The 14,633-nt window shown below is 48.1% G+C and overlaps 1 protein-coding gene across 9 annotated transcripts in view; it reads left to right on the top strand.

The window, feature by feature from the left end:
• LOC102099526 (histone-lysine N-methyltransferase EHMT1) overlaps positions 1-14,633 on the top strand; it is a 108,198-nt gene that overhangs the window by 14,007 nt on the left and 79,558 nt on the right. The window contains exon 1 of one of the 9 annotated variants that reach the window (XM_014256311.2): positions 5,776-5,838. The exons of 6 other annotated variants lie outside the window; for them this stretch is intronic. Coding sequence is in view for 1 of the 3 variants with exons in the window: in XM_088065746.1 (XP_087921872.1) it covers positions 6,805-6,810 (6 nt within the window). In the remaining 2 variants the exon portion in view is untranslated. Of the gene's footprint in view, positions 1-5,775; positions 5,839-6,788; positions 6,811-14,633 lie in introns of those variants that run through there. 2 more of the 9 variants (XM_088065744.1, XM_088065746.1) reach the window with 2 other exon arrangements.

The following is a 14,633-nucleotide window of genomic DNA, read 5'->3' as shown; positions in this document are numbered from 1 at the left end:
CTTTATCAGGGATGGCTAAAAAGATGCCAAAATTGTGGATGGACCAGTCTTCAGGAACTTGGACTAATTTACTTATTTTTTTTCGCATTGTACAGTTGCAGCATTTGTCATTCTGTCTGTTTGATTTTTTGTATTTTTCTGTGGTTTTTTGTTGGAATGAGGAAGAAGCTGTTTTGGGATTGAGAAGCTGGGCTGGAGCACATCCCAGAGCTCTGCGTGCCATGGGAAAGGTGCATTGCTGAGCAGAGCACAGAGGGGACAGAGACTCTCCCAGAGCTGTGAGCAGGCACCAGGAGGTGTCTGGGCATGGATACTGGGCTGCTTTGGAAGGTCACAGTCACAGCCATGGATATATCAGGGCCTTGGATGAAGTTGCAGCAAACTCTTTGGTTTTCCTCAGGTGTGGAGTCTCACACTTGGCCAGGCAGGCTCTGGTGCTGGCATCCTCAGCAGTTCATGTGAATTCTCCATTCCTGAATTTTAATCCAGATGTGGGGTAAATACTGTTCATCCTCTTTGCTGCTTGGTCTGGAACCTATGCAGGTGGTCACAAGGAGGTGAGACCGGCTCTGAGCCTGGCTCTGAGCCTCACTTCCCTGGAGCTGGTCCTTCCTTTGCTCATTTTCATAATCCACTCTGAGCATTTTTGTGTCTTCATCACCTCACTGATGAAGAATTTGCTTAAGCTTTGAAAAAAAATCCCATTTTTTTTTTTTGCTTTTATACTTGAAGCCAGACACCTCCAGGACTTCTGTCCCTCCCCGGCTCCAGGGGTGACAGTTCCAATCAGGACACTCTCCACACATCTTGGGTGCAGTGTCCTTGTGCTGAACATGCCAGAAGGGACAAAGGGAATCTCTGAATCAGTCTGATTTGAGGATTATTTCCTAAAGCATCCATGTTCCTTACAGCAAGGGCTGCTCTGCTGAGCCCTGCAAGGTGCAGTGGGATCCCATTGTCTACCCAGCTCAGTCAACTTCTGAAATGCCACCTAATTTGGATTTGTCCAGTGAGAGGAATTCTGGCCACGTCTCCTGCTGCAAGGACAACCTGCTGGACATGCAAGCAGGGATTTACTGTACCTTTACAGGAAAAATATCTCCCTAATTCCTACCCCTGTGCACCAAAGTCAGCTGCGAGTGGCATCTTTGTGCTGGGCATGAGAGGATGGATCACGGAGAGGAGCAGTGCTCTGCTCAGTCATGGGGCTTCCTGACATGGGGCTGAGCTGCTGGAAAACTTACTGGGATGATCTACTTGTTAAATGATCATTGTGCCCAGCAGAGGATGGGAGATGGCAGCTCCCTGCTCTAAGGGAGGTCTCCTGGTCCCATTTTCCATTGTTGCTGTCTCCTTGATCACATCCTCCGTGAGGCTGTGGAGTCCTTTTGTTCTCTGCTCTACTTTCCAGCATTTTTGTTGCTCTAGCAACACTTCCAGCCCCAAAGCAGCGGGATCCTGGTGCTAACACAATGCTGCATTTGAAAGAAGGAAGCAGAGCACGACAGGTGATCCCCAGCTTTTGTATGGAATGGCTGTGCCTTGAGATGGGAGGATGAATGGCAGGTTGTGATATCTTGTTGTCTTGCAACTGGCATAAAAGGTGAGGAATAGTCTTGTGTTACTGCCACAGCTGTGGTTTGTGAAGTTGCTGTGTTATTTTCCTTGTGTGGAGCAGGACAGCAGCAGTTCCAGTGGGGATGTGGGAGCCAGGCCCATGGCAGGCAGCTCCTTTCTGGGCAAAATAAATAATGTTTTCCATGCTCAGCAAGTCCAGCAGCTTTGCAGGCTCCTCCCCAGAGCTGTGCTGCCACTGCACTGTCCTTCCAGCACGGATGCACCGACCTGCTGCTCATCTGCACATCTGGAGGGGAAAGGAGAAGGGTCCATATTTTATATCAGAAAACTGCAGGTATTGTGTGGAAACCTTTCTGGTGGGTTCCCTGCAAAACTCAGGAGCCACTGGTGCTCTGCAGTGCGGTTTGTGGGATCCTGTCAGCTGCTCTGGCATTTTGTAGCTTCTCTCTAAACGGTGAGAGTGATACAGGAAGATGCATTTAACACCTTTTTTTTAATCCTGGGTGCTCTGCTCTGTCTTGCCACGGTGCTGCAGACAAGGCTGGCAGTGGAAAAGCCACCTGTAATTGCTCTGTGGGTAAGAAGAGAAGAAATCCTTTTGAGATTTTGGGCACAGCTTCCTGCTGGCCCAGGCACTGCTGGAAGGACCTGAGTGCACTGTGTGTAGATGGAAGTGAAAACCTCAGTAGGCTCCTCAAGAAGTCCTCAAGAACTGCCACATACAGTTGAAATAATCCATTATCTGCTGCCTTTCACCCAACCTTCCCTCCCAGACCACTGAAAAGTGTTAAAGACTGAGGATATTTAGAATATATCCTCAGATACCTGAATTTTGTGGCAAATGAAGATGGAGTACCAGCTATGGGATTGATATTGTTTCCAGTGAGTCACCCCTTTTTATTTAGATATTAGGTTCAAAATCATGTTTTTTTCAAGCTGCTATGATTGCAGATACTGATTTGGTCATCATTATACAAACATTTCCCTTCCTGGAACCAATGGTAGGATATTCCTAAGTCATTCCTTTTCCTCTCTTGGGTATTTTGCACTTTTTGGGCCCCTGGCAGCCAGCCTCGATGGAATCACTGTGGTGTGGTGGTGGAGCTGCCCCAAACTTGACGAATCTGGGACACTTCTGTAGCACCGAAAGCTTCACAGGCTCCAAGGGGCTTGGATTTACAGTGTTTGGGCAGCTTTTGGGTGCCTTGGTTGCATCTTCCTGTGCCCCTGGTGAAGACAGGCCACCACCCTCCTCCAGCAGCACCAGCAGGATTACTGAGTGTTGCTGCTCTTTGGATGCTTTTGGGCTGTTTCCATGACTTGTGCAAGAACCCATGGGCAAACAGGGAAGTTTCTAGAGTCTCCAGAACTAGATGGAAGGTTGTGTTTGCCCTTGCAATGACAGATAGATATTTAGATATTTAAACATTTAGATATTTAGATGGATAGATAGATGGATGGATGGATAGATGGATAGATAGATGGATAGATAGATGGATAGATAGATAGATAGATAGATAGATAGATAGATAGATAGATAGATAGATAGATAGATAGATATTGGCATTGCACTGTGCTGGCATTCCAGCTGCGTGCTCAGTCTTCTGCAAATTAATTAGGCAATTTTTGTCTCTTTTCATATAAATGAGCCTGTAAAGGGAGTCTGCACTGAGAGCATAAAATGCCTCCATGAGTTTTCAGCTGGTTTTCTTTGTTGTGCTGTTGGCACCGCTGGGTTTAAAGCGTCGCCTCTGGGTCACTCTGAAATGCTCAAAAGGAGCCTTTGGCTCATGGGCTTGTATCATGTTTAGGCCATGAAAAAGCGAGGAAGAGCATTTCCTGGGGTGAAATGATTAATTGTACACCCAAGGTGCAGAGGTCACAGCAGGGGGATAAGAGAGGTGCCATTTGCTGTCTTGGTGGTGTTAAACACGTTTTTGTTGGGGTTTGAGGCTCCTGGTGAGCAGCAAGGTGTGTCCCAGGGGTTGGAGAGTGTTTTGGGAAGGCTGCTTTTCCCCTACGAGTCATTGTTTGAAGGAGAAGGGTTTTACTTCCTCCTCTCCCTCTCATCATCTTCACCCAGCTGCCACTCATGCTACTCCTGAGAGATGAGGAGTGTGAGGGGTGGATTTCAGCACATCACCTTCTATCTCCTGTGCTGTAAATTAGTGATAGCCACCACACTGTTCTGCAGGAATCCCCCTGACCTGGCTGCTCTTCCAGCCAGTTTGAAGGCTGGGTGGGTTTTTAAATGATGGTATTTTAAAATTTGAGAACAGCTTTGATTTATTGACCTGCTGCCTCCACAAATCGAGCTGTCTGGGCTGGCATCTGCAGATAAGAGGCTGTCAAGTAATTGCTTATTATTGACTGATTGCCAGCTTGGGCTGTTTGCTTGCAGAAGAATCAATAGTAGTCAATCTTCAAAGTCTAAACTCTCAGGGAGTGTGACTGGTTTCCAAATTAAGAATGACAGGTCAGGATAACTCCATAGTTGCTATCCCACCTTCACGCGTGGGTGTAATCCTGCCGTGGAGGAGGAAGCACGGGACATGATCTTCCTCCATCGAGGCTTTTTCACATCTGTCTTCTCCAAAGTCTGGGGTTTTCTTTGCAGAGGTTCTCAGGGTCAGATCCCACCTGGCTCCAGGCTCAGCAGCACCTGAGATCCGTGGGAGGTGAGGGCAGGATGAGGTGCAGCCATCAGTCATTGAAGTCCCCAAAGGATGGAGCGGGGAGAGCTGGCTGAGCAGCCTGTGCTCTGACACATCCAAACCAACCAGTTTGGATGCTTTATAAATAAAACAAAGCCTCTATTTTAACGCATGGTAACAGAGATTCCCTTTCTGGGGGTGATTCTATTTAGGTGGCAACAGAGCAAAATATCCAGTGTCACCATAGGTTTTATCATTTCTTGCGGGGACGGTCGCTATGGAGAGCGTGCCGTGTCAAACGCAGCCATAGCCCTTCTTTAACACTCTCCTGACATCCTGCCTTGTTGTGGATTCACTTGTAGGGCTTAAAACATTAAAGGGGCTTCATGGCATCAAACACACTCAAGACTTTTCAAAAAATAAATCCGTGTTTAGGTGGTTGTAATGGCCAGGGCGCTGCATCTGGGAAGTGATCTCTGAGCTTGGGCTGCAGCCCCTCTGGGGTTTTTCTCCCTGGGCTCAGAGGTTGTGATTTTCCCTGGACTCAGGGGTTGCAGTCTGGTCTCTGTGTGTCCTAGACTCAAGCTGGGTTTAAAACTTGAAATAAGAGCCTTTGGGGGGAGGGGGAGGCTTGGATCTCTTTCAGCTACAAAGAGCAATTAAGCAACAGGACATAAAATAGATAAATGGGAAGGGCAGAACCCTGGAATATGAGAAGATGAAAATGGAAGAAACTGTTTCTGCAGTGTATTTGTCCTTAATTTTTGAGCTTTATTTTCACCAGGAAGGCTTTGAATTGAGGTACATCATTTGAGATGAGGGAGAAATATCTCAAACAGAGCAGTTTAATCTACAGTGGTCTGTGAGAGAATGGACAAGATTACTTGAACAGCCTTGTTTAGATACTGGATTTGTTGTCTACCAGCAAATCCTCATTTGCATGGGTCCTTAATCTGTGGAGTTAAATGTGTCTCAGGATCTGTTACCAACTGTGATGCAGAGTTGGGAACTAGATTTTTAAAGCTGTTCCTTTTTATATGAATGTTTCCCCTCCCCCCTCCCCGCACCCCAAATTATCTTCCTGATTTTTATTTTTTTTTTCTGAAAAGCAAAGATGAGCCAACAAGTGATGCAAAAGGAAAAAAAAAATAATCTGCCAGCGAGAAGAAGTTATTTTTGACTCCAGATTCAGTGGATGAACCGTCCACCAGGCTGTAGAGAAAAGCCAAGGTCAGACATTTCAAACGAGTGTCGCAGGGAAACCACCGCCCCCCTCCTTCCCGCGAGGGGCCATGGACGTCAAATCTTTCAACCTCCTTGGAGCTGGAGGCTTGGGCAGAGATCCTTTGTGGAGCCCTGGGAAGGGCTTTAGCCCTTGGTTTGGGGGCTGCTGGCTCTGCCTGGAGCCCTGAAATGGCATTTCCTCATGTGTGCAGCAGCCCTCACTCATGAAATGGATGCAAGTGCTGAAAAAGCTCCCGCGTGAGCATGCTCACTGGAAGATTAATCCTTTAGAGGGAGTTGGAGAGTTAAGCTACTGTAATTTCTCTGCAGTTGGCTGCAGTAAACAACTGCTCTAAAGACACGAGGAAAAAAATTGACGGAGGTATATGGCATTAATGTACATATCTTTTTGTGTTTCTCCTTTCAGGTTGAGGGTTTGAGAAAGGTTTTTTTTTCTCTGAGAGCCGGGGAAGAGGGAGCTGTGTAATGATTTTATGGGTGACCTTCATGTTGTGGTTTCTTTTTTTCCTCCAGGCCAAAGTAATCCTATTTCCGTGCAAGGCCACACTGAGGCTCGGGCTGACTTTCTAGAGCTGGGGTAGAGCACCAGGGTGGCTTCGTGTTGAGTTAAATGATTAGAGGAGGTGAGGCCTTGCTGCTCGTTGAGCTGCGTTGGCAGAAGGCAGCTGAAAACACCTCGTCCTGTTCAGTTGTGAGCAGAACCCAGTGGGACTCGATCTATCATGCTTCTGTTGGGAGGAAAATGTGTGACAGGATTAGCTTTGCCTACAGAAGAATAGTCTTTTGCTTTTGATTATTACTATTATTTTGCTCCCCCTCCTCCCCATGCCTGAGGAGCTGCAATCCCGTGTCAGATGGGGGAAGGAAAACAATCCTTGAGCTATTTTGGCTTTGCTTTGAAGGCTGATGACTCTCGGCGTGTTGAGGAGGGATGCCTTGGCAGCCAGGTAAGTGTTGCAGGCACAGGGGTTGTGTCAAGGTGAAACTGAGCCCCTTCCTCCCCAGTTCCTGCTTTGTGGGGGCATCCCGGAGGAAGGGAAACCTCGGATGGCTCCTAATGAGCGAAGAGTGTTTTCTCTACTCGCCTCCAGAAGCGTGGGTGAAGGAGGATGTGATTTACCCTCCCTGGTGCTTTGTATCAGCTTCCTCTGAGCGCAGCACAAGCCATGGAGGGCCAACCTGGGGCTGCCAGGACGTCAAGCAGAAATGCCTGGGTGGCTTGATTTTTGTCAGGCTGCTGGAGGCGGGAGAGGCAGCGCTCCCTGACCACGGCTCGTGGCTTTACCTCTTACAAGCATCTCTGTAAATCCTTGGGGATGGCGAGGAAATGGAGGTGATCTGTCAGCAGAACGTGGGGGCGGGGGTGGGGAAGGGCATTGTTCTGTTCTGTACCTGACTGGGATGAATGGGAGCTGGAGGGGCTGGAGGTCACCCCTGGGCAGTCCCCCAGGGCTGAGCGAGCCTGTGAGGAGGGCACAGCCTTCCTTCCATGAGGAGGGAATAATCCGGGGTGCAACTGCAAATCCCGCCGCCGCCCGCTGTGAAATTTACGTCCAACGGCTTTTATCAGAAAATGGCTTCACGTTTCCTTGGAGTGGTGTGAAGAAGGGAATAATAATTCAATAATTTAGCAAATGTCAGTGGCTCCCACTAGGTTTGTCCTGAGGTTGCTGTCAGCTTCCATGTGATACCCAGGTGGATTCTAACACTGCTGGATGAGTTCAGAAGGGCAATTCTATTACAGACTTGGCTGAGCTCGAGATGCTGCGGATTTGAAGAAAATTTTGCCACCCCAAAGTTGAGGATTTTTTTGCTTAGTCCTTCCTTTTCCCCTCCTTTCCAGAAGCTCTGGCTAGCACAGACTGTCTGTTCTGTGGATGGTTTTAGGGAACATTGGTGGCTGTGTGCGTAGGGGGAATAATTAGCTACCAAATGCAAATAGATTGTTTCTTGCTGTTTCAAAATCATTGTAATTTCTATTGATGATGGGTTAATTATAACTTCATTTTGATGGGCGTGAGGGAAATGATAGAGATATAGCAATATAAATCTATATAGGGAAGGATGTTGTTGTCAGAATATTGTTTTGGAGATGATTGTGAGAACAAAGACTCGTGTCGTGGAGGACCATGGTTGTGTCAGGGTTCTGTGGTGCTGCTTGTTTCTCACTGGTGAATGAGTGTTTTTCACATTTTTAACTGATGCCAGCGACGTATCTGTCACCATGACAAGGGGTTTTAGTTCAGAGGAAAATGATCAAATTCTATTTAAAAGCCCGTTTGGTGGAAAATTGGGAAATGGTTTTTTTTTGGAGAAGGAAAGTTGAAAGCAAGAAAGTTAAAGGAAACAATAAAAAGCTGTGATCAGGGTATAACAAAAATGCATTTTCAGGCTGAGGTGTGTAGGTGGGAGCTGCTTTACCAGTACAGGGCCCAAGGTCCAGTGACACCAGGACTGGTCCTTGGTCTGGAACGAGGTGCTGGGCCCTGGCTGTGCCCCAGTGCAGGTCATTGCTGTCCTTCCCTTTTCCAGAGGGTGACTTTAGGGAGCCTGGATCCATCATCTCATTCTTTGTTTCACCCTCACTGGGAAGTGTAATCAGGTTCATCCCTGAAATGGTTTGGACCAGCTTTAAACCTTTTCCTCCTGTTTCCAGTCCCAGGATGGGGGAAAGGCTCAGCAAAGGGACAAAGATCACACTGTCTATAGTGTCGTGGGTTTTGGGTCAAAGTCAGAGGATAAAACCCTCCCCCTCTTCTTATTTTAGAGTAAAATGGGGGAAATGAGCTATTTCCAGTGGCTGAGGAGAGTCCCCTGCACAGAGCACCGTGCCTCAACCTTACCAAGCCTTTGGTGTTCTGGGGACTTGGTGCCTCTGGGTCAGAGCAGCTTTTGGGAGAGCCTCATCCCACAGCTGCTTCCCTCCTGTGCAGGGCTCCCCTCTTCCAGGGAGACATTCAGCTCCTTTCCAGCAAGCTCTGGAACTGATCAATCTGGAAGGAAAAAAGCAGCTACAACCAAATCTAATTTCATTTTGTGGGTTTGAGCTCTCAGAGGAGTTCTGCAGGTCCCTGCTGGGTGTTCCCATGGAGTGGGCACCTCTCCTCTCCTTGCAAACCCTGAGCACTCTGGTGTGGCTGAGCTGAGGGAGATTCTTCCTCCCATGGAACTGTGTCCAGTGCCTGCTGCAGGGTGTGGGATGTGCAGGGCAGCGACTCCTGGATGCTTTCTTTGAGGTGGGTGACTTGGACTTTGCAGGAGGATTCACTGCTTGAATTTGCACATTCCTGTCTTTAGATTTGTGTGAAAAACTCTGCCTGTCTGGCCAGTTACCAGCACAGCTTTGTTCAGTGGAGGAACTGAAACCTGAATTTGGGACTTGCTCATCTTTTTGGTATCATATCAACCCAGGACTGTATTCAAAGCAGAAAGAACAAGATGGAACCGAATCCTACAGGTGTATCTAAGAAAACCTCATGCAACTTTGGCACTCCCAGGGAGGAGGAAGGAACTCTGCTGGATGTACACGGCACGCACGTCCCAGTCTTTAATAATCAAATGGTGACCACTTCAAAGCCTGGTGGCTTTGCTTCTCTCCCTTCTAACTGCTTCAGCCAACCTGGACTCAACTGGCAATGCCTTTAAGAGCAGATATTATGGCAGGAGCCTTGTAATTATTTGCTGTGGTGAATCCTTTCTGTGGTGACGCTGTGTGGAAGGGTTCACTGTCACGCACAGCATTTCTCCACCTCCAGAGGAGTTTTATCTCCTGCCTTCCTGGCCATTTTGAAACCAAATTTATGGCTGAATTTTGGCTTTTTTAACACCCTGGGCTCATTCCTTGCTGCTGCAGCGTTGTTTTGTATCCTTTGGCAGTGCTGTCCCCCTGCCCTGAGTGAAGCAGGGAAGGGTTTTGGGGCATCCCGTGCTCTGTGGAGCTGATGGAGCCCTGCATGGAGAGAGCACCTGAGGAAGCCTGGAAGCACCAGCTGGCAAAGGGGACTCCTTACCCCCCTTTTCCCTGAGGATTAGTGAGTGAAGTCACAGACACAGGGGAAGGAGCTCTGATTTTTGACCCAGATGTGGAATTATAGAATAACTCCATTCCCTTGGTGGATGGGGTTTAATGGATCGGCCAGCATAGAGGACATCCAGGGTTCTGAGGGTGAGAGGAGCGTCATGCTGGGAAAAATGTGGTTGTGGGAAGGAGAAGATGGAAGAAAAATCCTGCTCTAAGGACCTGCAGGGGAGAGGTGGAGTTAAACAGCTGGGAGAGAGCAGAAACACAGGAGACAGGGCTGTAGGGAAAGGGATGGGATGGGATGGATGATGGATGATGGATGGATGATGGATGGATGGATGATGGATGGATGATGGATGGATGGATGATGGATGGATGGATGATGGATGGATGATGGATGGATGGATGATGGATGGATGGATGATGGATGGATGGATGATGGATGGATGGATGATGGATGGACGATGGATGGATGGATGATGGATGGAAGGATGGATGGATAGATGGATGGATGATGGATGGATGATGGATGGATGGATGAGGGATGGATGGATGGATGGATGGATGATGGATGGATGGATGATGGATGGATGATGGATGGATGGATGATGGATGATGGATGATGGATGGATGATGGATGGATGGATGATGGATGGATGGATGGATGATGGATGATGGATGATGGATGGATGGATGGATGATGGATGGATGATGGATGGATGGATGGATGGATGGATGATGGATGGATGATGGATGGATGGATGATGGATGGATGGATGATGGATGATGGATGATGGATGGATGATGGATGGATGGATGATGGATGGATGGATGGATGATGGATGATGGATGATGGATGGATGGATGGATGATGGATGGATGATGGATGGATGGATGATGGATGGATGATGGATGGATGGATGGATGGATGATGGATGGATGATGGATGGATGATGGATGGATGGATGAGGGATGGATGATGGATGGATGATGGATGGATGATGGATGGATGGATGATGGATGGATGATGGATGGATGATGGATGGATGGATGGATGATGGATGGATGATGGATGGATGATGGATGGATGATGGATGGATGATGGATGGATGGATGATGGATGGATGGATGATGGATGATGGATGGATGATGGATGGATGATGGATGGATGGATGATGGATGGATGATGGATGGATGGATGATGGATGGATGATGGATGGATGGATGGATGATGGATGGATGGATGGATGGATGGATGGATGGACGAGGTTTGAAGGTGATGGTGAAGTGATTTGGTGTCTCCTAAAAACCCAGAAAGGCAGAAAAGGGGAGAGGAAACGAACTGCAGGTGATTCTTCAGGCTCTGTCTGGTCTGTGACCTACTTGCTGCCACATTGCTCTGCAGCTGGAGGAGAAACAGCAGATGGCTGTTCCCTGTGGGAGGCACAGGGTGCTGGGATGTGCAGGAGCTCTTCCCAGTGGTGCTTCCTTCAGCTGCTGGGATGTGCCTGTGCCAGGACACTTGGAGTTTGTGACTGGAGGAAGGACAGGGAGAGTTTGAGCCATTTCCTGCTGGAGGGAGAGAGTGCTGGATCCTGAACCAGATCAGATTTGTGAGCTGCCATAAACACATGGGCTCCTGGATGCATTAGGTGCTTCCCTTGGGGATGTGGAGCACTGGAGAACTGTCCTGTGTGGACACACAGACTCCCTGGGAGATCCAGGGGGGATCACCAGATCCCTGGACAGTGGGGATTATTCACCCCCCACCTCCTCGTAATCCATTCCAAACTGGAAATCTGCATTCTTCTGCTTCTGTTCCTTCAGGAGCCCCCACTACCCTGATCATTCTTAATCTTGTGTTATTTTCCAGATGATCAATTTGATTTCTCAGTACTTCTACAGTTCTTAGTGTTCCTGGGAATCTGTGCCTCCACCAGTTAGCTCTGTTTCTTTTTGAGGCTGTAGCAACTTTGAACCACAGTTTCCATCCTATTTTTATAACTCATTCTGTTTATTAGAGGAGTCCTCCAGATATAACTACAGTTCTTACCAAGATACCCCAATTTTTTCTCAGTAAACAATTTCATCTCTTGCTAGTATGGACTTGAAGGCTCTCCTCTTCCGTTTGTTCCCTTCTCCCTCTGGGGTTTGGGAGTGAAACACCTTTAATTTAATTCATGGATGTAGATGTACATGCACAAGGGCTGGTGTCCAATAGTGGCTGCTTCAGATTTACCTTTGGTCCAGATGAGATTGGGAAGTGGCCTCTGTTTCTTTCTGAGGGGCTGTTCTGATTTGCAATATTAAATAAATATATAAAGTGGCTCTGAGAGTGAAATGTCAGCCTTCCTCCTGCTGAAGGCATAGAGGCAGTGATTTGTGAGTCAGCAGTCCAAGGTTAACTCCAAAACTTCTGCGCTTCCCTTGCAACTGCCATGCCAGGAAATCATTTCTTTGGAAAGGAAAATGAAAGAAACCTGTCCTCTGTTTCTCAGAAGTTGTGAATTGTGCTCCTGTTTAAGCTGATTATTTTATTTATTCCAATAATCCTCTCTTCCAGAATAAAGGAAAATTAATTGTCTTCCTATTTCCATAATGGTTTGCCCTTCAGACAGTTGCCAGGCAAAGTGCTTAAAACTGAAATGAAAAGATGGTGAATGCTTAAAATCACTGAGCTACTGTTAGGAACATGTTTGTATTTAATAGGGTGGTATCACACAGTCCCAGAGTGTTATTTGCTCTGGGTTCTGTAGGATTAGGAGGGGTTCTTTTCTTTGCTTCTGCATTTGAAGACGGGGTCAAGCCTGCTGTGGTAGATAGTGCAAGTCTTAGGTAGGATTTTTGTAGAGAGATGGGCTGCCTGCAGCTGAGACCCTAAAATTACCCAGCATTAATGGGGAGAGTTGTCATTGGGCTTGGTTGTGTTTGTCTGCAGGGACAGTGCCTGGAGATGGGCAAGGACTTCTGTCCTTACAGGTGTGATGGGAAAAGATTTTCCCTGCTGGAGTTTTTCACTGACACCTACCTGGATCTTGGTTATTTTTAACTTTGTCTGGCTAAAAAAAAAAAAAGTTACCTGATTATTATGGGAAAATGCTGGAATGTTTCCTTAAAAGGCTCCAAAGTGATGGAACATTCAGTGATGAATCTCAGAGCTAAATGAGTGCCTTGGTGGGTGCGTTGGTTGGGGAAGGGAGTTCTGTGTTTTATCACCCAACACATTTATTTTTCATCCCAGGGCTGCTCTGGGGAAGGTGGTGTGGGAGCACTGACAGAGCTCCAGCTCCAGGTCAGCATCAGGGCTTTACTTTCCTGTTTTACCCCAGCAAGCTTTGGGAAATAGGTAAAAACCTGGAGCTGGGGATGGTTGTGCTTCCAGTGGGGGTTTGCCCTGAGGGTGGGTGAAGAGAAAAGCCCAGTGTGGTAAATGAGAGCCGTGTGCAGCCACCAGGGTTTGTTGCCCAGTCATTCATGTCCCCTCAGGCACATCCAGGCACAGGGACAGTGGAGTTCATCTCCTGTGTATCCAGGGAGAAGCTGCTGGCAGCAGCCACACCTGGATGAGCCCTGGCTCATTCGTCCTCTTGCGGCACGAGGCAGCTCCGGTGTTGTGTGTCCACACGAGAAACCACATGGGAATAAATCCATGTTTCCCTCTCCCCTTTTGTGAAATTGCTCTGAAGGAGCAGAATGTAATCCATCCCAGAAGAGAGGAGGGCAGGAGTTAATTCGTTTTCATGATCTCTCTGTAGCACTTACTCCAGCAGTGAATTGTCGTGCTTGGCCACCTCCAATCCCATGAGGGACCCAGAGGGAGAAGGCTGGGCAGGAAGGACCCGTGGCCCCTGGGTATTTGTGTTAGCTGAGGAGCACATGAGATCATCTGCTGCATTTCCAGCCACTTCTGAGCTGCCATCCCAAGCAGGAGAACAACAGGGGCATCTCAACAGCATCCAGCTCCAGGAGACAGCTATAGCTCATCACCTGAGTGTCCCTGAGCACAGGGAGCCTCTCCTGCCTAGAGGGAGCTTAGGGAATATAAAACCAGGTGTGTGAACAACCTGCCCAGGTCTCAGCTGCTCTGCCCTGCATGCAGCAATCTTTTGTTTTCCTTTAAACATCATAAACCCGGCAGGGGAATTCATTAACGCCAGTCCCCACAGACTTTGATTTCAAATCACTCTCCCTCCTCTTAGTAGGTGAGATCTCTCTCCTCTCTCTGTTCAGACATCTTGGGAAGGTGTAGGTGTGGGCTGCAGCAGAAACCTGCCCAGATTTATTCATTCTGTAGCTGACAGGGATTGCTTTTCCTTGCTGTTGGTGCCTTTGGCTCGTGCATGGGATGGAAGACGTTATCCCAGACCGGCCAGCTCCTGTCTGTCGAAAGCTGCTGTTGATTTCAGTATTTTCAACTCAATCTTTTCAATCCCAGATGGAGCTGTATTTCCAGCTAGTACACACCCATACAGTTCATTGAAGGAGGTGAAAATGCTGCATTTTTTCCAGCAGCCACGGCCCTGCTCTGTGGGCAGTGTCAGCTCCCTGGGCACGACGTGGGGAGAGGAGCCTGGAGGTATCAGTCATGCGCTCGTGGAAAATAGCTCCGTGCTTGCTGCTGTGGCTGCCACAAGGGCTTTTGAAATGGCAAAGGTTGTGAAATCGTGGCAGGAAAAACCAGAGGCCAGAGCTGAGCCAGAGGAGGAGCTACCCCTTCTTACAGCATGGCCAGGACTGGAAAAATGAGCGTTCATGGCTTTATTTTTGCATGAGCTCTTCCCTGTGCTGCAGGCATTCCATGTGCCATGTGCCTGTAGGCATCTTTCAAATGGCAGGAGTTGAGCACCTGTAGCCTTTGCTCCTGCTCTTGGATGGCTCTGTGCAGCAGGAGCTGTGTTTGGGACCTGTGTTTGGGACCTGTGTTTGGGACCTGTGTTTGGGACCTGTGTTTGGGGCTGTTACAGCTCCCAGGAGACAAAACAGCTTTTGAAAATCAGTAACTTTTATCTAGTCCCCACCACGGTACTGATAATCTTGTCCTTTTGTCTCCTGCTCCTCCCTGAGAGGGTTTTTGCCTTTTCTGGATCTCATCCTGATCCCTTTCCTGCAGAACTAAATCCTGGCCTGGTGCTGAA

This window comes from Pseudopodoces humilis, chromosome 22, assembly GCF_049639895.1.
Source record: "Pseudopodoces humilis isolate 2021_Gansu_Grassland_sample_001 chromosome 22, ASM4963989v1, whole genome shotgun sequence".
Taxonomy (NCBI): domain Eukaryota; kingdom Metazoa; phylum Chordata; class Aves; order Passeriformes; family Paridae; genus Pseudopodoces; species Pseudopodoces humilis.
This window is presented reverse-complemented; position numbering and strand designations above follow the sequence as displayed.